The 24152-nt window shown below is 47.3% G+C and overlaps 1 protein-coding gene across 7 annotated transcripts; it reads left to right on the forward strand.

The window, feature by feature from the left end:
- The first annotated feature begins 1065 nt into the window (after positions 1-1065).
- Positions 1066-23448, forward strand: PIDD1 (p53-induced death domain protein 1). Of its 7 annotated transcripts, none has more exons than XM_062619118.1 (16): positions 1066-1388; positions 3101-3472; positions 5143-5556; positions 6258-6461; positions 7318-7372; positions 7569-7770; positions 8444-8572; positions 8885-9064; positions 9662-9809; positions 10821-10956; positions 11196-11346; positions 12909-13032; positions 17756-17874; positions 18301-18408; positions 19340-19545; positions 20310-23448. In XM_062619118.1, exons 2-16 carry the CDS (start codon positions 3208-3210, stop codon positions 20545-20547), a joined length of 2679 nt encoding a protein of 892 aa, XP_062475102.1. In that variant the 5' UTR covers positions 1066-1388; positions 3101-3207; the 3' UTR covers positions 20548-23448. The 7 variants fall into 7 exon arrangements, with proteins under 7 accessions (XP_062475102.1, XP_062475101.1, XP_062475097.1 ...); XM_062619117.1 differs by having other exon boundaries at positions 1235-1368; XM_062619113.1 differs by having other exon boundaries at positions 1263-1398.
- The last annotated feature ends 704 nt before the right edge of the window (positions 23449-24152 follow it).

Raw genomic sequence — 24152 nt, forward strand, 5'->3', positions numbered from 1 at the left:
ATGGGGGGTCTCACCAGAGCAGGATAGAGGGGCAATGACAAGAGTTATTTCTTTCTGGATTAGGGAAAGGAATGAAAGTGTAAAGTTAGTGAGTGCCAAAATCCACTGGACCCAAATAAACCAGAAGTGCTGCAGCAATAGGGCTCTGAGGAGGCTTTGGCTGCCCCTGCCTTGCGGCCCTGTAGGCTGCACAAAAAGCTCAGGTGTGGGTGAGAGTGCTCTCTAGTGCCTCTAGAAGACAAGCATGCTCCCAGTTCTATACTTCAGAGTTATAAAAGTAGGTGCTTCAGAGAAACAGTTTTCAGCAGTTACTGTCTTCTCCCCATGGGAAGAGCAATTTCCCTCAGGGCACTGCAGCTTGTGTTCAGCTTTGAGCAAGAGGCGCTTTTCCCAGGGGATCACTGTGCCATAGCACTGAGGCACCAGCTGGAAACTCGCTGCTATGGAAAAGGGGCTTTGCCCCTCTCAGTGAAATGGAGAGCAGCGCAAATGCTGCAGGGCCTCACCAGGATGCAGTGTTAGACCAAACGCTGTCCCTCACTCCAAGGCTGGAGTCAGACACCCATCGGAGTGCACAGGGCAGCAGATTAGCAGTGGCAGAGCCTCGTGGCTCTGGGCAGGCCAAGAGCACACAGTGGTGTGCATCTCACAGCCCCTGCTCCTGCTATCCTGCCTCTTATCCAAGGTGGTAACAAATAAAAGTGGGAAGTGAACATAAAGCAAGAAAAAAAAATTGGGAAATAATCACAGACAGTCATGGATGCAACTCAGGAAGAACTTGGGTTGTTTCTTCCTTACAAGAAGGAAACGTTTGATAAGATAAATACAACACAGTTAAGAGAAACACAAGTAGAACAGACACCTCTAATCATAGCTGGCAACAAATAATGCTCTGTTCGAAAGGAGAACTTGTGAAGCAAAAAGCTCAGGACTTCCAAGGACAATGACAGCAGTCTATAGGAAGAGATGCCAGATGTGACCTGCACAACGTATTGCCTTTGGCAGACACTGGCTTATCGGAAACATCGTTGTTCAAGCGCAGGAAAATTGGAGCACACCACCACGAGCTGCCCGTGGCCCCCGTTCCTGCAGGCTGAACTCATGCCTGAGCCCGGGGGGACTGCACCGGGACCAGCCGCGGTACCAAGGCCATGGCGGGTTGGAGACATCTCATTTTGTGACATTCTGTGACAGCGGGACGCCAGTGCCTGGCTGCCCAGACCCGCCTGCCCCTTGTCCCGCTGCATCCGGCACCTCCTCCGGCTCGTCCCGCCCCGGCAGCGCGGATCAACGGCAAACTTTGCAGGAAGTGCCCGGGCTGAGCCGGGCCGAGCCAAACCGAGCACGGCCGGGCTGCCGGGACTCAGGGTTTGTGTGCCAGGGACCGGGTGCGGAGGGGTGAGACAAGCGTGGCCATGCTCCGCGGGGCACAGGGCGTGTGCCTGGCGGCTCTGCTGTAGCTCCTGCTGGGGGTCCCCGGGGCTGAGCCTCGGCTCAGGGGCCCGGCGGGGTGCGGGGTAACGGGGGCAGGTGAGGACAGTCGGGGTGAGTGCGTGTTGGAGCGTGTGCACGTGTGTGTGTGTGTGTGTGTGTGTGTGCACAAGGGTGACTGCCCGTGTCCCGTCCGCATGCCTAAGGCTGCATTGGTGGACTCTGGGCCTCTCCAGCCTGGCCAGTTGAGCAGACCAGAGCTGTCTGGTTCCTTCACCATCAATGGCTTTACAAAGCTATAGCAGATGGTCTGTTTGCTTACCCATATCTGTAGGAGCACTGTGTATGTGTTGTGTACAGCCTTTTTGTAAGAAATACTTAGCTTTTTACTAAAGCAGTAGTTTCCATTTAGCTGTGCTTCCTGTCCTTATGTGTCCATAAGGTTTCTGCTCTTTCAGGGAATCAGGTGAAATGCCTCCCCCCAGGCAAGTGCCCTGGGAGCATCAGTGCAGCCATGTCCCACAGGTTCCCAGTAGAAAGCCCTGCTCCTCAGGGTTTTGCAGGGACATTAGCTTGCTTCTGCTGGCCTTGGATGGTAAAGCCATTAGAAGTTTTTGTAGTTCTGAATCACTCACTCAAAAGAAACAGCTATTTGCATATTTGATCCAAAGTTCTTTAACAAGACCTCCTGATATTCACACCATTAGCTAGTTTAATTGCCAAGCTCAGGAGGAGCTGCAAAAGATGAAGGAGGTGTGAAGATCAGTGGACTTGGAAGTTTGTGAGTACTGGTATAAAAACAAGTGTGGTGCCTCTGCTTATCTTTGCATTACAGTGTACTGTGATGGTAGTGGCTGATTTTGAAAGTCCAAGGTGGATGAAAGCTTCTTTACACTAAGAAGGCAGAGGAATAATTAATTTATTCAAATTCCATACTTCTGCTCCTTAAGGTTCAAAACCTTCTTAGCATGCACTATGTGTTATCTATTTTTCCCCTTTCTCTTTATACCTGGAGGGTGCTGTGAGAAGAGGAAACAAAGACTAGCTGGTAACTAGCCTGCCATGGTGTTGTGCCCCGTTTGCTGCATTAGAGTATCCCTGCGGAGGCAAATCTGCAAGAGCCCCAGTCCCACTGACAGTCCAGTGCTCCTGTGCCACTGATATGCCTTATCTAACCCCCTCCTTGGCCCTGCCATATTTGCTCTGCTGCCCTTTGCCCGTTTTCATCTATGCTCACTTTTATCCCATTGACATCCAGTTTCACAACCGGGTTCAATGAGGACCCATCACAGCCTGCGAGCAGCCTCTGGGCTCTCCTCTTGGCTCAGCTCTCCCTGTCCCTATTTCCCCCCTACACTTATAAAGATTCCCACTGATGCACTTTGAAATCTGCATAAGGCATAGGCATTTACATTTATATCTTTTAAGGTTAATATTGCTATTTATTTTGATGGTGGGTAATTGCTCCATTCCCTGCTGAGATACTGGGTGGGAGAGCTCATAGAGTTTCTCCTTGGAGGAGAAACCTCTGTGGCATCTGTCACCCTGCATTTCTGTGCCCACAAAGCTTTCAATAATCCTTCCTCTCCTCTTGCTGTAATTATCAGCTGTTTTCAGATGCCCTGGATTGGGGCAGGAGGCCTTCATTGTGCACTTACGTTCCTTTCAGAACCATCTTTCCTCCTCCTCCTTGTCCCAGCTGCATTGTGGTGCCGCTGGTGCCTGCCTGCCTGGCAAGTCAGAGCATGTCCGGACCCTGTGAACCAGCTGCAGAAGATGGCAGAGCTGCTGGGGCTCAGAGACGAGTGCAGGGAGGGGGCTTTGGGAGCTCCTGCACTTGCTGCCTCCTGCCTTGCAGACAACAAGCTGAACCTGGATGTATATCTTGACGGCTGCAGCAGGTTCCTCCAGCTGTTTGAGGGGCGACAGGGAGAGGTGCTCCAGGTGGAGTTCCTCCGACTCAGCAGCAATGATCGTCTCCTTGGCACCACACTAGACATCCTCCCTCATCTGAAGCACCTGAAATCCCTGGTGATCAAAGGTAAATTCCATCCAACTTTTCTAGGCTCAGCTTTTTCTTATTTTAAACCTCCTCTGCACATCTACAGGACAAACTGCCCTTGGAATTGTTTTGTTCTAGTGCCCCTTACTACAGCTTTGGCTCTTACCCTTGCCCAGATTTGTGTGCAGATTTCAATAAGGTACAGCTTCTAGACTCTTATTTCCTTCCTTTGTTTCTACAGCTGCCTGAGAAGCTGGTTTTGGAGTCTGGTTGGGTTGATGCTGCAACATTTTCTTAAGTCATCCTCTAGAAGAAGAGCATTTTTTGCACAGTTATGCAAGGAGAGGGGCATTGAAAGGTGTTGGATATTTTGGTAAATGTTCAGCCTCTCTTTAATTTTGGGAGTATAACGAGCTGTCTTTGCTGCATTTCCATCTGAATCAATCCTAGCTTAATCGTTGCTTAGTCTCAGTGGATGTAGGTTTAACAGAGTTCAAGACAGACCAAAAAAGGCTGCTCAACATTTTATCAAAAGTATGACTCAGGGTGTGCACATAATTTGGCGAGGTGTAATAACTATAAATATTAGATCATTCTTTGACTTTCTCATCTCTTTATTATAGAAGGATGTCAATACAAGTGGTATAATTTCTGTACCAGACTGAATCATTTGCTCTTTGGGAGGTGGAATTTTAAAAAGAAAAAAATAAAAATGAGAGAAAAGCAGGGAATTTGTGGCCAGATTTTAGGGTTTTATGTGAAAACTGAAAAGATTGAGGTTTGTTTCTGTATCTGTCACAGATTTTTCATGTTAATGATTTCATTTGTCTTTCCCCTTTTAGTAAGGTGAGGGTAACAGCAGTACCTTTTATCAGGCTTGTTTTGTGACATGTACACACACCCTGAGCATCCTGAAGGGCAATAAAATAGTTTGCTAAGATTTCCTTATGTACAAAGTGCAATGTGCCCGTTAGCTTGATATTGTTCTCAATTTTTACCGTGATGCAGCATAAAAAATGTTTGGTGCCCTCTGCTGTATGTGTATACAGATAGACAGCAATGGAGGGGGTATGATGAAGTGGAATGTTTTGGAAATTTTCCTTTTGTTCACTTGACTTATTTTCCATGGCTGCAGCCCTTCTCCAGCCTGAGTGTCACAGGCTGGGGTGGGAACTTATGTCCTTTCCTCTCGGCCCTGTCTGGCCTATGCAATACTGAATTACCTGTTTTTTTCCCCCACATTTTCACTGCTTTCCTCGTGTCTCCAGTCTTGCAAGGGCAGCTCTCAGTCCTCAGGGCTGTTTGTCGCTCAACAGTATTGGTGAGGGATGGAGGGCACTGATGCAGGTGGGGAAGGTGAGTAGGAGGCTTGGAGGAATGAGTCGCCCTGCTGAGGGGTGGTAGATGTGTGGAGTGGCCTTGCTCTTTCTGAGCTTCGGCTCCAGATGTGTTTAGCAGAGCTCTACTTGTTGACTGTGGCGTCTCTTGATTTCATAACAGGTCTTCACCATTATACCCCTTTCACTGATCAGGAAACAGAGGCAAGGGGCAGAAACCCGATTTCTGTATGAGTACTTTGTAATCAGTGCTGCTCACTGGGATCAGTAGCTCCGCATCTTCTATGTCTGTGTGCTAAGGAGTCTCACGTGAGGCTGTTGAGGTATCCCTGTAGCATATTGACCTCTTCCTCCACTTCCCTCCACACCCAGGTGGCCATGCCAGGGATGAGTTTGGTTCATGTCAGCATGGCTCTCTGACAAGCTTACCAGCAGACATGGGGAACCTGAGGTGTCTCACCCACCTGGATCTCACTTTCAACAGCCTGTCCACCTTGCCCAGCTGCATCCTTCATCTCTCCAGCCTTCGTGTGCTCCTGGTGAGCCACAACAGACTTGTGGAACTCCCTGAGGACTTTGGCTCTCTGAGCAAGCTGACTTTCTTCTCTGCTATGAAAAATCAGCTGAAGGACTTACCTCGGAGCATTGGGGACCTAGCAGTGCTGCAGGACCTGGATCTCTCTGAAAATGCTTTGGAATTCATCCCTGAAGAAGTGGGGAATCTGCATAACTGCACAGAGCTAGATCTTTCTGGGAATTGCTTATCAAGCATCCCAGACTCCTTAGGTATGTATTTTCTAGGTGAAAAGAAGGACATGGGCTTGCCTAGCTTTTGATACAGTCTGGGACCCCTGAGGCCCTTGGTCTCTGTCCCCAGAGTTATTAGCACAAAACATCTGTTATGTTAGAGCCAAATGGGAAGGATATCCAGAAGAAGCATGCTTGGTTCAGTCAGTCCCTTTGAGCATTAAATCCCTCTGGACCATGCTTTCTGCTTCTATGCATCAGCAAGACTGGTAAGATTTCAATACAATTTACAGTAACTGAGGATCTGGCCAGGCTGGTTTTGGGTAGCACACAAGTCTGGAAACAGAAGAGTTGGAGTTTCATGGGGTGCAAATTTGGGCTTGAAATCATGCTGTCTAGTGTGGACCAGTCCACAGAACCGGGCTCTGGTTTCTGCTGCCCAGCTTCATGGCTCTTGGGTCCTGTATTACTCAGTGCCTGGGGTTGTCATTAGTGCTGTTACAGAAGCATCTCACATCAATACTTGAAAAGCAGAGGATGGAGGAGGCTGCCTTGCCTCTTAGCTAATTCCCTGCACCCCTTTATTTTGTGAGCTAAAGAGATGTTTGGGCTCGTGTGCTTGGTTTTTATTGTGTGTCTGTGTACATGTCATGAGGAGAATAGGGGTGGAGGGTGTTAGAACTTATGTGCAATGCAATTAGCAGCATGGATGGGGGGTCACTTCTTGTTCTAACCTGCAGCCAATTTGAAGTGTCTGCGGCGGCTGCACCTCCACAGCAATCTCCTGGTGACTGTCCCTGCCTCGCTTGCCAGCCTGCCCAACTTGTCCAGACTTGATCTGCAGAATAATTGCCTCAGTGCTGTCCCCCCTGAGATCCAGACCTTGCCATTCGTGCACCTCCGTGGCAATCCCTTAGGAGAAACTGAGCCATCCCCACAGGCTGGTAATTGCAAGCCTTCTGTTGCTCTGGGTTCTGACCAGCTGTTCCCTCAGTCAGCCCAGCATGGTGTAGATGGGTTTGGATTAGAGAACACAAGCAGGGGGGAATCAGATCAGTATTTATTTGTCTGGAATAATAATTAGGTTGTAAGGATACAGACGATACTAGTTCTCTTTTTACTAGCCCAAGCCTAGCCAGAAGGGCTCAGTGGTCCCTGGAATTAGTCTTGCTCGGAATGTTTTTACAGTGGAAGTGAAAATGGGATTCACAGGAGGTGGATCAGGGGAGGCCCTTAAAGGTGTCCAGCCCTTTTAGAGAAGGCAAGCACCAGTTCTTGGACTTGCTGCATGGCCCTAAGGTGGTGGCTCATGCTAGAAGCACAGAGAGCAATAAGAGGTCATCCTGCTGTGTAGTTACCTCCTGCTTTCCAAGGCTGCAGAGGAGCAGCTCCTTGTCCAAGATGCAGGTAATGAATGAGCAGGAATCTGGGCAGGGTTTCCTAACGGTGCTCATATTCACAAGAGCAAGCACAGATTCCCAGGGGTGGCGCCAGGCAGTCAAACATTGCCCTGAGAGCTGCAGGGGTGGTGGATTGAAATATTTTCTAATTCCCCCAGCTTCTGGGTTCTGAGTTTTCCTGGGGGAGAGTCAGCATTTCCAGTGTGTCTTGGAACCCTTAGGCCTGTTCATATCCTGCTGCTTGATCTGAAGCCCACTGCAGTGTGAACAAGGTTCCTTTAATTACTTCTGTCAGGTTAGAGTTAAGCCAAAGCTGAAATACAAGTTAAACCTTTCTTGTCTACCCTGATCTAAGTAACATCTGTGTCCTCCCTCTACCCAAACCTTCTTATTGCTGCAGATGAATCCAGTGCTGGAAGACTACGAAGACTCTTCCTTGCATCAGGAGAGGACAGGTAAGACTCTGCTACCAAGAACTTTTATAACAGTCATGTAACAACAGCCCAGACATGATTGGTGCATGGTGGGTATTGCACGTACATGTAGTAGCTTATGGCCTCAGTAGGCCAGTCAAATAAAAGGTTTGAGATTCTTGTGTTGATTTTTGGAGGGCTGAAGTCATTGCATACATTCATGCATTTTTTCTGGAAGCTTTACTGTCACCCCTGAAGGCTGCAAAGTGGTCCTGGCCTGTGGCATCCATTTCTACTTTCCACCGGGGGCTGCCTCTGACCCTCTGCAGATCTACTTCCGAACTCTCTCACCGGACCCTCAGTGTGTAAGGCTGCGACACCATGATGTCCTGCTGAGTAGAGTCCTGGAGCTGCAGCCTCATGGGGTCAAATTCCAGCAGGTGAGGATGCATCCAGGCCTCCTCCTTATCAATTTGCCTCTGCAGTAGCTTGGCAGAATCTTCTGAGAGAGTGTTTTGGGACTTTTTGAGAGCACTGTTCCCATCACTACTGCTTTTAAGTAGCTGCAGGACTGCCTTTCAAAGAAGCCCCACTGCAAAAACTCAGAAATGACACAGCCAGCTTCTCTGGCACTGTGCTGGTCTGACTCCTTTGCCTTCCCCACTGTTCCTGCTTGAGCTGAGCTATAATCTTCCTCACTCACCTCCTGTGCCAGAAGATAAGTGCTTTTCCAGCATTTGATCTTAGCCTGCAAGGAGAACAGTTCACATCCTTCTCTAAAAGTCTGATTGTGTGGTTTTCATTCAAGCTGGTGAGCACTTATACCACCAGCTCCATCATGGCTGACAGCAACTCACTGCAAAAGTTGCTTTGCCCTTACTGTCCACAAGCTACAGAACTTTTCCTCCCATCACACTACATAGTGGGCCTGATCTCTCATGTCACCTCCCTGGCAGCTGCAGGTCAGAGCAGGTTCCTATCTCCTTCTTCACTCCCTGCATACAGGACGTGCTTTGTCCTCCACCTTTTCATCTGCACAGGATGCCACACAGCAGAGCTGGGCTTGGTTTTATCCTTTTCTCCTGGTGTCTCACAGGAATGCTTTTTTGCCAGGAGGTGCAGATCTCGATGCCATATGCTTCCCCTCAAACCCTTCACCAGCGCGAGGTGGTAGTGCGGACCTTCAGTGGGCAGAGCTGGAGTGATCTGAGAACAAGAGTGGAGCAGAAGAGAAAATCAAAGGTAAGCAATTTGGAACAACCAGTGACACACATGTTTCTGTTCCCCTCTTTGGTTTTTCCCAGCCATGAGTGAGCCCATTTGAAACATCTCATGAGCTGTGTTTTGACCAACTGCTATAAAATGTGGATTTTAGCTCCAGGATTCCTCTCATGGAGGTGTGTTTCCTGAAGACGATGATTTGCACTCCACCATGCATCATCCCTGTTCTAGTGCTTTCATCTGCTCAGCTGCTACTGGTACTTATTTTCTTACCTTTATTGTATTATTTCATATGTCTATATGTTTTCTTTTCTTCCCTGTCTTCTGTTACAGAAGCATGTGGCTCACTGCAGTGTCCTTCACTTCTCCTGGTTCCTTGTTATATCTCGACTTGTGCAAAATGAATGCAAAGTGCCAACAGAGGGGACACTGCTCTTTTCTAGTGTGGATCCAAACATCAAAGTGACCTTTCCTCCTGGAGTCACTGAACAAACTCGCACTGTCAAGATGCAGGTATGCACACTTTAAAAAACAAACTTTGGTAAGCTGTAGTGCAGGTGTTATCCTATGCGAAGTAGCAGGGCTGAAGGTGAGATGTCTGCCCTAGGGTAGTTTGTGTCTGACATGGGCTGACCCATCTCAGATCACCTTCTGCTTTAGCTTCCTTGCCTGCAAAATGGGCTGTGCTCCAAGCTGCCCTGTGTGGGAAAGGGATCTTTGGCAGATAAGCATGTAGCTGCTGTGAAGGAAACACAAGGATATATTGCCTATTCTTCTCTTGCAAAACATACTGTGAGTGGAAGAACAGCTTAATGAATGAGACTGGGGTGGGGGGTTATTCATGTGGGTCTAATTCTAAAGCTACCCCACTAAAGCGAACTTCTGTAGAGTTGCTAGATAGTGCTAAATGCTACTGTAGTTCCTTGATCTGTCCCAGCTTGCCTGGTTGACACCAGAGCAGACTTCAGCCAGAGTTCACTGTGTTTCCATTTTTCACTGCACCCTGAGCCAAGAGCAGCATTTGCAATCTGGGTAATGGGGACCTGGGTAAGTGATGTGGAAATTTGGGTGCCAGTCTCCTCAGCTCAGTGTGCTGTCTTCCACATCCAGGTGCTGCCAGTGTCTGCAGGAGAGCTAGAGGAAATCACAGGTGATGCAGGGTGCAGAGCCAGTCCCCTGCTCTGCCTCTCCCAGGACTCCCTCGTGGACTTTCTCAGGCCAGTAAGAATTCAGCTGCCCCTCCCACCAGGGGTCACAGGTCAGTTTATTCCCAAAATTGGCAAAGAGAAGTGCTGCATGTGGAAAACCGTGAGTGGCAAACTGGGAATTTTGTTTGCCTGTCCTGTCAATAATAAGGCTTGCCGCTTTTCCTGTGAGAACAGCAAGGTGTGTCTGCTGAGTGAGTGGTGGTGCAGGGTGGTGGCAGCCGAAGGTAGTTCAGATCCAGAAGATCAGCACTGGGCTTTACAAACCACCAGCACAGGCTGGGAGAATGGATTGGCATATGGATTGCTCTGCTGAACTGCAAGTGTATTTAGACTGCTGGGTTTGATATGATACATTGAAGAGGCATTCCTGCCAACAGAGGAGATGCTTTGTTAAAGGGCTTTGATTCATGGTTGGGAATAGCTTGAAGGTGATGAAGGTGTTGCCTTCAGGGGTCTGCCTTCTCTCTTACTTTCTTGCTCATGAATCAGTTGCCAAGCCACTGCTGTTGGAAGTGTATTTCCCACTCTGAATACTGCTATAAACAGCAAACAGACACATTCCCTTCCCAGGGATTCCTCTCTTTGCATGCTGAATACCCTGTGTCTCCTAAATCCTATTTTATTTGACCTTTCCTGGCTCTCCTGTGAAGATGTAAAATTTTTCTGGGTACAGGTTGGCCTTGATTGTAACACTACCTAGTATTTATGCCTGAAGCGCATCAGCATTGAAAAGTCTGTCAAATGAGTGTTTAGAAAGAGAAAACTTAATAGCCCTAGATATTGGTGATACGGATTATCTAATGAATCTGTTGGTGGAAATCAGCACACTGTCAGTTCAAGTCTGCATATTCTGCCAGAATATCTTGGAAGCATTGGAGTAACCTTATCCTTTTATTGCTGCTCTTCTTTGACCAAAGTTCAGCCCTGAATGGCTGAAGAGAAGGCCATGAGCCTTAATTTGGTGCTTTTACAAAGTGAGTCACCCAAAAGTGTGGCTGGGTTTGTAAAGCCATGAATAAAGGCTTCTGCTGCATCTGTCTCTTGATTGTCATTGTCTTTAGGCATAAATTTGGATCAGTCAAGGCTGCATCTTCTTCATGGTGACCTGGAGGGCCAAACCTGGGATGACATTAGCAGTCAGATGGTACTGGAATTTACCCATATTTATGCAGTGTTTGAAGTCACCCACTTCTCCTGGTAAGTGTAGGACTAGTCCCGAGGAAAAGATGGGATTTTCATCAGTCTTGCTTTTTCCATACCGTGACTTCTAATTCATAGTTCATGCTATTTACCCTACCTGTTCCCTTTTCCCTTTGCAATTCAGGCCTAGGTTAGCTCTTTGTCTCTGCCCGTCATTCTTTACAGTCTCATAGGTGTGACACTGGATTCTCTTCCTAGGCAGGATCCCTCCTTTTTCTTAATTCCTTCTCTGCCAGGTATTGGCTGTGGTACACCACCAAGACCTACATTGGAGGCATTGCCAAGAAAGTCTATGAGCGTCTGCGTATGTACCAGGTTAACTTCATTGCTCTGCAGAGGAAGAAGGACCCCGAGCAAGTCCTGCTACAGTGTGTCCCCAAACACAAGGTCTGGTCTAGGTTGCATTGCCTTGCTTCTGAGCTTCTTGGGCCTCCCTTTGTAGGATGTAAGGGCAGCAGTGGGTCCTGTTCACTGCCCCAGGGTCATGGCTGGGGTATGCTGTCACCACGATGTGTTGATAGCGCGATACCGGGTCACTGGGATCTGGGAGAAGAAGGAAAGTTCATTCTACTTAGCTGTGCGTGGCACACAGTGATTTCCTCCCATGCAAACCCTGAGGACTGGGCTGCTAAAACCAGCTGAGCCACAGTAAATGGCCATGTGTGTGCTGTTAGCATCCAGTGAACATGAGGCAAAACATGTTGGCTTAAACTTCAGCCAGAGATCAAAGTTAACGTATCACTTGTCTGTCATGGACTAGTAGTGGGGGCAGCAGCACTGCTTTGGTTTCAGCTGGAGTGGTTAGAAATGGTACTCTTCCCAACGTTCCTTGCTGTTTACAGTTCAAGCAGAGGAACAGAACATATGACCCCTCCTTAATCTGCTTCAGTGAGACACCAGGTTAGTTTAATGCTACTAGTTTGAGCTAATCTGGCTGATTTTGTATGAAAGATGGGAAGGAAATGGGAAGTGCTCATGCATTCTCTTTTGCCACCTCTGCTCTAGCGGTATCTGCCCTCAGTGGTGTTGCTTCAGATGTTAGCAACTGTTAGCAACTTCTTTGACCAAAGTGTTCATGTGTGCATGTAGAACTTGGCAAACAGTGCAGCTCAGGGAGATGAGGGTTATTTTATCAGACTGCTGGAACTTGGCTGTGTACCCGACTCTGCATAATCCTCTGGTCTGGTTACTTCCTTTCTTTTTTCGTTCTCCTATATTGAAATTACCTGTGGGCAAAGACACCTGTAAGGATTCTTTTTATGTTGTGTTCTGGGCTAAACTTGTTTCCAGAGAAGGCAGCAATGGCACTCACAATGAGATCAGGGTTTGGGGGTGTCTGTATTCCTGCCAGGGATGGTCATGGGGTGAGAAAGAAGATTTATTGATACAAATAGCAAGAAGAAAAGACACCTTGGCTATAGGCTGACCCTTGCACTGCCTCTGAGACCCCAGGTCTGCCAGTGTGATCACAGGCTGCAAAGCCAAAATTATTTTTCTGGTTTTCTCAGCTCTGTGCTATTGTAGCAGGTCCTTTTTGCAGAGAAAATATCTTTAATGGCATACTGTGAGGGGGATAAGGTAGCAAGTAAATCCCTCCCTGTCTTTGAAGGTTACTGTCCTGTTGAAAAGATAGAGACATTGCTGAAAATGCTTTTTGAATGGCAGCTTTGGTATGGCCTAACTTTGTTTGTCCACCTAAGTTTTTCCGCTTTTTGCTTGAGAAGAGAAATATGGAAGCCACAAAACTCAGAGCACCACTTCCTTGTCTGTGTAGTGAATATACCTGGGATAGGAGGGGGTGGGTGTTTGTTCATTTGTTCACATCCTTTCCATGTAAAATGGACCTCCCCTGCTGAAGGTGAGGGGAACATCATGGGCATAGAGACATTGGTCAGCGGACAGACATGCCTCAGATCATACACAGGGTCCTGTGTTGTCATCCTTGTCAGGTTGACCCAGTGCTGAAGAAGCTGCAGGATCGCTATCGAGGACCTGAGCCATCCGACATGGTGGAGATGTTTGAGGGAGAGCAGTTTTTTGCAGCTTTTGAGGGAGGCATCAGCATTGATATGGGTATGGTACTAGTGGGCTTCTTTCCGCTCCTGCCTTTTGTGTGTGCTTCTGTTGGGGGCTGTACTCCTTTCTCCCATAGCATTCCTCTCTGTCTCCAGCTTGCCCACAGCTCACAGCAGCCAGCCCATAAACACTGAACTTGTCATATTCTCTAGTCAGCCAGCTTTTGTGTCTACTTTTTTCTATGAAAGTGCCATTTGCAGGCTTTCATTTCCTCTCATGTTGTAGCCTGCAGAGGGCAATAGCCAAGTGTGTTTATTTTATGACAGATCCACTTCTGCAGCCAGCTTTGCCCTTTTCCTGGCATCTTAGACACCACAATGGAACGCACATAGTGATCCAATTAAATGTCATCCATTTCTGAGAGAGCACTTTAAGATTTATCTTTTTTTGAGAAGGTACTTCTGAAATAATCCAGAGTAAAGAATTCACTGTAATGGAGGCACTAGAAGAGAAGGGAAGATGGAGCAGGACCAAAACTCAAGGTGGTGTTTTATGCCCCCAGTGTGTCTAGACCTGTTACAGCTGCAAACTGAACCATTTTCACAGTATCACACAGTATCACAGTATGCTAGAGATTGGAAGGGACCTCAAAAGATCATCTAGTCCAGTCCCCCTGCCGGAGCAGGAACACCTAGATAATGTTACACAGGAATGTGTCCAGGCGGGTTTTGAATGTCTCCAGGGAAGGAGACTCCACAACCTCCCTGGGCAGCCTGTTCCAGTGTTCCGTCACCCTCACTGAGAAGAAGTTTCTTCTCAAGTTTAAGTGGAACCTCTTGTGTTCCAGTTTGCACCCATTACCCCTTGTCCTATCATTGTTTGCCACTGAGTAGAGCCTGGCTCCATCCTCGTGACACTCCCCCTTTATATATTTATATACACTAATAAGGTCACCCCTCAGTCTCCTCTTCTCCAAACTATAGAGACCCAGCTCCCTCAGTCTTTCCTCATAAGGGAGATGCTCCACTCCCTTAATCATCTTCGTTGCCCTGCGCTGAACTCTCTCCAGCAGGTCCCTGTCCTTCTTGAACTGAGGGGCCCAGAACTGGACACAATATTCCAGATGGGGTCTCACCAAGCCAGAGTAGAGGGGAAGGAGGACCTCTCTCGACCTACTAACCACCACCCTTCTAATACACCCCAGGATGCCATTGGCCTTCTTGGCCACAAGGGCACAGTGTTGGCTCATGGTCATCCTGTCATCCACTAGGACCCCCAGGTCCCTCTCCCCTACACTGCTCTCTAACAGGTCGTTCCCCAACCTATACTGGAACCTGGGGTTGTTCCTGCCCAGATGCAGGACTCTACACTTTCCCTTGTTATATTTCATCAAGTTATTCCCTGCCCAACTCTCCAGCCTGTCCCGGTCTCGCTGGATGGCAGCACAGCCTTCTGCCATGTCAGCCACTCCTCCCAGCTTAGTGTCATCAGCAAACTTGCTGATAGTACACTCAATTCCCTCATCTAAATCATTGATGAATATATTAAATAATATTGGTCCCAGTACTGACCCTTGAGGCACTCCACTAGTTACAGGCCTCCAACTAGACTCAGCCCCATAGACCACAACTCTCTGGCTTCTCTCCTTCAGCTAGTTCACAGTCCACCTCACTACCTGATCATCCAGACCACACTTCCTCAATTTAGCCGTGAGGATGCTGTGGGAGACTGTGTCAAATACTTTGCTGAAATCAAGGTAGACCACATCCACCGCTCTGCCATCATCCATCCACCGTGTTATTTCCTCATAAAAGGCTAAGAGATTGGTCAAGCATGATTTCCCCTTGGTGAAGCCATGTTGACTGCCCCTCATAACCCTCTTATCCTTGATATGCCTTAAGATGGCACCAAGGATAAGGTGTTCCATCACTTTCCCAGGGATGGAGGTGAGGCTGACCGGTCTATAGTTACCCAGGTCCTCCTTCTTGCCCTTTTTGAAGACTGGAGTGACATTTGCTTTCCTCCAGTCCTCAGGCACCTCTCCCGTTTCCCAAGACTTGGTAAAGATGATGGAGAGTGGTCCAGCAATGACTTCCACCAGTTCCCTCAGCACCCGCGGGTGCATCCCATCTGGACCCATGGATTTATGGATGTCCAGATTGCTCAACTGGTCTCTAACCCATTCCTCATCGACTAAGGCAAACCGCTCCATCGACCTGACTTCATCTAAGGTCTCAGGGGTACAGGGCTCTTCAGGACTGCCTGCAGCAGAGTAGACAGAGACAAAGAAGGCATTCAGTAACTCTGCCATCTCTGTATCTTCTGTCACCAGGGCACCCATCCCGTTCATCAGTGGGCCTACATTGCCTCTGGTGTTAGTTTTGTCTGCCATGTATTTGAAAAAGCTCTTTTTGCTGTCCTTGACCCTTCTTGCCAGGTTTAATTCTAAGGATGCCTTAGTCTTCCTAGCTGCCTTCCTACATCCTCTAGCAGCAGCCTTATATTCCTCCCAAGTGGCCAGCCCCTCCTTCCATGACCTGTAAACTCTCCTCTTCCACTTGAGCATACCCAGCAATTCCCTATTTAGCCACGCAGGTCTCCTGGCCCTCTTCCTTGACTTCCTACATGTCGGGATGCTCCGATCTTGAGCTCAGAAAAAGCAATCCTTGAATGCCAACCAACTATCTTGGGCCCCTTTACCTTCAAACAGCCTTGCCCATGGGATTTGCCCTAGCAATTGCTTGAAAAGGCCAAAGTTTGCCCTGCTAAAGTCCAGGGTTGCAATTCTACTTGCTATTCTACTAGTCCTACCACACAAGATCCTGAATTCCACCATCTCGTGGTCACTGCAACCAAGGCAGCCCTCAACCCTTACTGCTTCAACCAGACCCTCCTTGTTAGTGAGGATGAGATCCAGCAGCGCTCCTCTCCTGGTTGGCTCATCCACCATTTGCAGGAGGAAGTTATCATCCATACACTGGAGGAACCTCTTATCCATACACTGGAGGAACCTCCTGGACTGTGGCTGGGTTGCTGAGTGGTCCTTCCAGCAAACATCAGGGAAGTTAAAATCCCCCACGACGACCACAGCCTGTGACTGTGAGGCCGCTCTCAGCTGCCTGTAGAAGGCCTCGTCAACTTCCTCACCCTGATCTGGGGGTCTGTAACAGACACCCACAACAGTATCCCCCCTGCCAGCCTGCCCCTTAATTCTCACCCACAGACTCTCAACTCGCTCGTCATCTGTCCCTGGACAGAACTCGGTGCACTGTAGTTGCTCCCGCACATAAAGAGCAACCCCACCACCCTTTCTGGCTGGCCTGTCTTTCCTGAAAAGGACATAGTCCTCCATGACTATATTCCAGTCATGTGAGCTGTCCCACCACGTCTCTGTAATTGCCACCAGATCATAGTCTCCTGACCTAACATAGGTTTCCAACTCCTGTTTATTTCCCATGCTGCGCGCATTGGTGAACAGACATTCCAGGGAGCGAGCTGAGCACACCGATTTCACCCTAGGATTATAGGAGGCCTCCCAGTCTTCATCAATTCTGGAGTGCTGCCCCACTGGGGCAAGCCCAGCTACAACCCCATCCCCCTTAGAATCTAGTTTAAAGCTCTCCAAATGAGCCCCGCTAATTCGTGCCCCAGCATCCTTTTGCCTCTGTGAGATAAACCTTTCCCACTTGTCATTGTCCAGACTGGTGCCCTATAAAACCAGCTGTTATCAAAGAATCCAAAGCCCTGCCTGCAGCACCAGTCTCGAAGCCAATCGTTTATGGACTGAATCTTCCCATTCCTTCCCACATCATCAGTGGAAGATGGAAGGAGTGAGGAGAAGATCACTTGAGCCCCAGACTCTTTCACCATCCGCCCTAAGGCCCTGTAGTCTTTCTTCATCCCCCTCAGACTGCGGGAAGCAGCTTCCCCCTCACCTGTCTGATCAGCAGCGGGTAGCAGTCTGTTGGGTGCACCAGGTTGGGGAGTGCCCTAGTGATATCCCTGATCCGGGCTCCAGGCAGACTACATACTTCCCTATGATGAGGGTCAACTCTGCGTATCGGGCCCTCTGTTCCTCTCAGAAGGGAATCCCCTACTACAGTGACCCTTCTATCTTTCTTATCAGAGGCAGTCTTGAGGTGCAAAGTCGACCGCCTTTTCCTATGTGGCCTTCTCTGCAAAACCTGAACGTATAGCTAAGTTTCACTGCAGTAAACTAAGCACAACTCTTTAAAGAATAATAAAATGCACTGGTCTTTCAGTTCATGAGGCCATGAGGCCAGAGTCTGTCCATCTGCCCTGATTTAGGCTGGACTCTTAAGTTATTTCTATTGCATACATGAATGTTGTACCTGATTATATTTTTTCCCTTTACCTCTATTCTTATTTCTGCACCCACCTATTTCTATGCATTACAGGATGCTATTGCTGCTGATTCTACCCTCCAAAGGACAGAATGGACCAAGGATGGGAGGGAAGTTGGATGGACTTGACTCCCATCTGAATGTTTTGCTTGGCCTTGCTTTCCATTCCTGAACTCGATCTCCACCTTGTGGCCATTCTCCTTTTTCACCTGTAGGACATGCTTTTTCCGCAGCGTGTTTTCTGCTTTCTGGTGTTACCCAGCGAGGAAGGGGGTCGGCGTTTACAATTCGTTCAGGGATGAGTAGAAGCAGTAGATAGTAGTATGGAGGCTGTTAGTGGATGATGGGCGTTGGTCAGGCTTGAAAAGCTGCATATTTTTCTGCATAACTTGAGCGTTTGCTGCTCCTCTGCACAGATCGCCCTGACTGCGTGGATGGACGTCTCTCGTTTACTTTTTACTCCCACTTAAAGAACATGAAGGAAATCTATGTGACTTCCCCTGTGGACAGGAAGGACCAAGCTGTAAAAGGACAGGTGAGCAGTTACATTGACTCTTTGTTTCCTCCTTCATCATCATCATCATCATCATCATTGCTTTTACAATGCTCCTCATAACAATCTCTGAGTGCCAGGAATTACTCTTTTCCTCTCCTCTTTCCCTTGGCTTTGTGTATCACCAACTAAACCCTGAATAAGCAAGAATAGTAGTCTTGAACTCATCACTTAACTCTGAGTTACATTCCTGCCATTAACTTTTGGGGTGTTGGCAGTAAATCCAGCCTTTATGGCAGAACCCCAGTGCTCCTCCCAGTTGTACTTAATTGGGAGGCCATATCTGTGGACTGAGGATAGGTGAGAAATGCTGAATTCATTCTTTCCCAGACAGAAAAGACATGGTGCAAACAGGCTTGGCCACTGTGCTTGAATCTGAGCCTAACTGCATGCTTTCTCTTTGCGAAGGTCTCTTTCTACCGAGGGGCAGTTCCTGAGAACATCCCTGAAGAGGCCAGCAGGAGGAGGAGAGGACCAGACTCCCTCTGGCTCGTTACTTTGCCCATCAAACTGCCTGTGAGTTGTTTTGTCTCCTACAGAAACAATAATCTAGATGGGGTAAGAGCATGGCCTTTCTGCTCAGCTAATTTTGTCTTCTACCATGAGAAGAGATGCAATGAATGACTGTGAGAAATGGCTGCCCAGCCATGTCATGGTGATTTCCCAGTCTCCATGAGCTCTTCTGAAAAGAGAAACATGAGTAGTTGGGAGTGGTCTCCACCTGTCCTGCTCATCTTGCCTGTCAGCCACAGGCTTGTTGGGTAGGTTGTCAGAGAGGGTGGATCCTTTGAATGAATGAGGGATGTACAACAGGAGGAAGCTCGCTGTAATTAAGGGAAGTGTCTATTTTGTTTCTAAACTTCTTAGTCACACAGCTCATGCAACAGGAGAAAAAGAAAGGTCTAGAGTGAGGTAGGTAGGCTGGATTTGAATATAGGTGTTGAGTGTAAGTATTCTGTTGTGAGCCATCCGGCTTTAAAGGCTAGGCTGTATGTTACAGTGAGAAATACAACTTTTGCTTATGGAATTTAATTGATTTTTGAGAAGCTTTAAACACTAAGTACCTTTGTAGGCTGAATGCTTCCCTTCATATCATGTGCCATGATCTCACATCTGACACATGCAACCTCAGCTACAAATCTAGACTGTTTCTTACCACTTAGACAAATATGCTCTGGGGAGATGGTTCATTGAAAAATGCTCTGCCAAGACAAGAAAGGAAATTTCCAGTGTAAGCTATGACCATGAACACTATGATCTCATGTTTTTCAGAGGCAGTAAGCATTGCTGGTCATTGCCAGTGTGAGTGCTCCTTGCTTCTTAACTGCCTGACTCTTCAGCCCCAAATCTTCCTTCCTCCCTAGTAGGAGACTGAATGGCCAGACACTGTCCTCTACAGAAACAATTTGCTTAAGCATATTCTCTCTCCCTCTTCTCCATGACACAGCGATTGAAGCCCCGCTGGGGTGAGAACCCTGGTGCCCTGAATGGGTTCTCCTTCCCTCCCTTGAACCTGGGCAATGCTGAGACTGGCTACCTGACACAAGCCAACCTGCTGAGCATTGCCAGGCGCGTGGGAGCTGACTGGCAGACCATCGGCCTGAACCTGGGCTTGACCTATCAGCAGATTGAGCGCATAAGATACAATCACAGGTAAGATAGGACACAGAGACAAACAGTGATCCATTCTATCTATCTATCTATCTATCTATCTATCTATCTATCTATCTATCTATCTATCTATCTATCAGTATAAATTAGTGCTTGGTTGGTTCAAAGTTTTTCCACTGGAATTGTTTCACTGGATAAAAGATGGGTTGACTAATGGTTCTTCTCAAAACATTACCTTTTATTTTTTTTTAAATGGAAAACTGATTATCTTGCCATTATAAAACAAAGCTGCATGTTTGAAAAACAAAATTGGGAAATAACAAACCTGATGAGTTTTGTAGTTCAGATGAATCACATTCCTGTTTTGTTCTGTGATCTGGATTCCTGGCCAGACTCCATCTCTGACAATGAGCAGCAGTCTATGGCATTAATTGTGAATATCGTCTTTATTCAAAAAGAGCTTGCAGTACGTCATGGGACATGCAGTCTGACCAAAAAGCCAGAGCAGTAGGAGAGTATTAGACTTATGACCAAAGTACTGTTCCTGTGGGGAATTTACGTTCAAAAGCAGAATGCTTTAATTTGGTATTTCCATTAGGAAAACATTTTATAGAGAGATTTTAGTGCAGGAACTGCAGCTCCTGTATAGGTGGGGGAAAAGGAGGCCCACTGAGTGTTTTGTATGTCTGGATGGCTTGGATGGCTTCTTTGGGCCTTCAGTCATGGGTTAGGACTTAAGTAAGGCCTCTTTGGGTTGCTAGTCAGGAGAGTGTGTTGGTTACTTCTGTGTTTCTCCATTTCTTCAGAGAGGACCTTGACAAGCAGATCCTGGACATGCTTTTCTCTTGGGCTCAGCAAAACTCAGAGGATCCTGACTGTGTGAGCAAGCTGATTACAGCCATAAAAGAGAGTGGCCGCCAGGACATTGCCGATGAGGTTGAAACCATCATTGAGCTGGGCCGTCAGAAATACAGGGAGTCCATCCGCAGGGTGGGCTTGGAGCAGGACAGCAGCACTGAGGACTCTGCAATAGCTATGGTGTAGCACCAAGCACAAGGAACTGGGTGTCGTATATCCCTCTGTGTAGCTGAAGAGACAATGTCTTGAGGCTCTTTCCACCTCAAGGGTCAGCGTCTTCCTGGGGAGCTGGACATGGATTTACTTGTGAACAGACTACTGAGCTTTCTTGAGTCTATACTCACATGCCACTTTGGCCAGTCCCAGGCAGTTTACAGGGCATTTATGAGACTTCAATTCCATTTCTTGACACCGAGTTTTAGATCTCAGAAACATGGAGAAATTCAGAGACTGAAGTGTCTGTCAGCTGAGTAGTGGCTGAAGTAGCCATTAATGAATTAATACTCATGTTATATATATCTATGTGTAACTTATTCCTGAAACTCCGTTCTGCCAGAAACACTGCATGGGAGCATTGGGGTCTGTTTGTGCACCAGTACTTTGTGGGAAACTGGAGGTGCAGTCCTGATGTAGGTTGTGGTGCAGTGGAGACTGTTCATCTATTTCTGTTAATGATATGTTTTGCTCACATGAAAATGAACTGTATTCATCATGAACCCGTTTTCTGTTTTCTGCCAAATCTCTTCCAGTTCCCTCAATCCTCAACCAAGCCCAAAGTATTAGTGGGGAAAAGAGAAGAAACAAATTTCTAGCAGAATCGCTTTTGTTTTTTTTCTCTTTTTCCAAAAGATATTTTGGAACAAATAAAACTTCTCAATGTCTCTAGGTTGCTGCACCTGCCAGGCTTTTTAGATGAGACCTACATGCTGCTGGTCTGTGAGAGAGTTCCAGTTTTATTCTACAAATAAGTAAAAATCCATCACTCTGCTGTTCTGAGACAGACTCTAATTAAGGTGAAAGAAAAATTTCTCTTGCAGCTTCAAAGGGATATTCCTCACATCCTCCCAGTGAACTACGCCGGTGTAGTAGTGAAGATTGGTGGAAAGCATGACTTAAGTTTGCATTTCATAAACTGGCCAGCTGGGAATAGGCACTGTTGTTGGGTTGGCTTTAACAGTGCGGAGCTAATCTCGCAGTTCTGCAGTCTGAACAATCTGTATGAGGCTGGAAGTATTTATTGCTTTTTAACTGCTCAGTCATTGACTACTAACATGCCTGTCTGTTCCTGTTTCCCATATCGTAATGAACCTCAACTAATGACTAATGGGAAATGTCATGCAAGCTTTTTGAAAGACTACTGTAATCTAAGTAACCTCAGCTCTTTCAAGGTAGATTTGGATGCAGCGTAGCTCTCTAAGCAATGTTTAAAGGGCTGTTCTCAGTCTGAATAACAGAAGACTGCATAAAAATACCAGGTTGCAACACCCAGAGCTGCAGGTCTGAGAAGTCTTGGTGTTTTCTTATCCCTATGAAGAATCACTGGTGAATTCCCTGATGCTGTATTTCAGACCTACCATCAGGAAAGTTGAGAGGCATAAAATTGTTCTGCTTTTGGGGTTAGGGTTTTCTTTGGTTGGTTGATTGTTTTGATTTGGGTTTGGGTTTGTTTGGGGTTTTTTAGGCCATTCTAATGTCTTAGCCCATGGAGTGTTTACAGTCCAGTCTGGAGCACTGGACGTGCAGACTTGAGTTGTCGTCTCGGGTGTAAGGACTCCCTCAGATCTGATTTCTTAGGTCATGCTGCCCTTCAAGTCTCATGTTGGGTTCAAGTCAGCCGGTCTCATTTGTATGTCTGTTTTCTCTGGTAGTCTGTGTTATGTGTTCTTGTCTGTAATTTTGGTGTATACCAATAGGTATTTGTTCTTTCCTCCAGTTTTGGAGAGATGCATTTGGGCATGTTGCTTTCACTGGGAATAAAACAAGGACTTAACTGTTTCACAGCGTGGTCTGCTAACCCATAAATGCCTTGAGGTATTAGACAAACCTGTTGACAGAAAGACATGGGTGAGCTTGGCTGTGCTGCACAGAAATGGGAGAAGAGCTCTGAGGTACTGTTGCTTGAAAAACGCAGGACAGACTGCAGCTGAATTAATGGTATCCTTGTAGCTAGGCCTTGCTGCAGTAGGGATAAGACAGGAAACAGAACATTCAGGGCATGGGTTTGGCTAGCTGGGTGTATGACTAGGGCTCAGGTGGTGCAAGTGTAGGGAGCAACAAGGCTAGCCTAGAGGGGATGGTGCACAGGCTTAGCCTGGCCTCCGGTGAAGGTGTGGGAGGCTTCTGGCTAGGCAAAGCTAGGCTGAGGAATTCTACAGGTAGCATAAGGTAGCATCCACATGGATGAAGCTAGGCTGCACTTAGATTTCCATTTGTGATGGCCAGGCAACAGCTGAGTTAGCCAGTGCCAAAATAAGGGATGTATAGCCTGGACTCTCTGAATCGGCAGAGCTACCCCTCTTCAGGTAACAGATCAGGCTGGGAGAGAGGGAGGTTACTGCTAGGTGTTTAGGTTGCTTTGAGTATCTGCTGCAACCAGGCCAAGTGACAGGGGCTACGAAACCCTGGGCAGTATCATCAGTAGTCAGGTTTTGGGCCAGTAACTTAAGGAAAGGTAAGTAACTACCCCAGACAAGTATTGTTATCTCCAGTCTTTCACTGCTGAGTGGCACCCCTTGGGCTGGGCGACCTTGCTGTCATCTGGGTTTCTTCTTGCAGTAACACTGAAGCAAGCACCCAGCTGAGGATACAGAGGTGCTAGAGGGAAATCAGAGCAACCGCACAACTGCTCTTTCCTTCAGCTGACTTGGCAGCAAATATTTGAGCTGGATGAAAGTCAAAGGAAAGCATGTTATTTTCAGATGTTATCTTTGTCAATAATCTCTTTGAGGCACAGTGACTCCTTCATAAGCCTGTAGTTGCTATGGCCAGGAAATACTGATTACAGTTGCAGTAGATGGTTGAAGCAGCAAACCGTCCCTCCCCTTGGATGTGTCATATATTCTTTGGAATCAAAAGATTGATTTCCTTCCTGGCTTCTTTCATGAATTCATCACATACCAGCCAGCTACCTGGCTTTTACTGGTGCCTTTTAAGCACCTTGCACTGTCCTACCTGATGATCTGGTAGATTTTGTGTTTTTTACTGTGCATGATCCTGATGCATTTGAATTTTCCCCAACTAAATTTCAAACAGGAAAAGCCTCCTTACAAAATAAATTAAAAAAAAAAAAAGGAGAAATTGTTTGGGAGTGGGAACATTTTTCCCTCCTCCTTTTTTGACTGTAACATCTGTACCACTCTAACTCTCATAGTTAAGCCCTTTACTACTTCATAAACTTGCAGATGTCTGGTAGAATGACCAGGTAGCCCTGGGAGGTGCATAGTGTGTTTCCCCCACACCACTCTCCACTTCCAGGTTCTGCTAACCATGACAGTCCTCTAGCTGCCCGGAGACAGATTCAGGTAAGGGTCTTCCAGGCCCTGCACAGACCAGTAAAAGAAATTGCTGAAAAATTAAAGGCCAGGCAAAGCTCAAATCAGTGTGTTAATCCTATAAAACAAAAAGAGGAAGGCAAAGCCTGATGGTATCCTGCAGGAGGTTACACTGTTTACATGATCCCAGCAGTAAAACATGTACAATTCCCACTAAGTGACCTGAAGGAAATACGAAAGTGGGAGGGAACCCACAGGGGCTGTGTTCAGTTTGTCTGCTTGCTGTGGCCAGACAATACT

The sequence above is a fragment of the Pezoporus occidentalis genome, unplaced genomic scaffold (genome assembly GCF_034315485.1).
Source record: "Pezoporus occidentalis ecotype Australia unplaced genomic scaffold, CSIRO_AGI_Poc_V1 ctg21, whole genome shotgun sequence".
NCBI classification, from domain to species: Eukaryota; Metazoa; Chordata; class Aves; order Psittaciformes; family Psittacidae; genus Pezoporus; species Pezoporus occidentalis.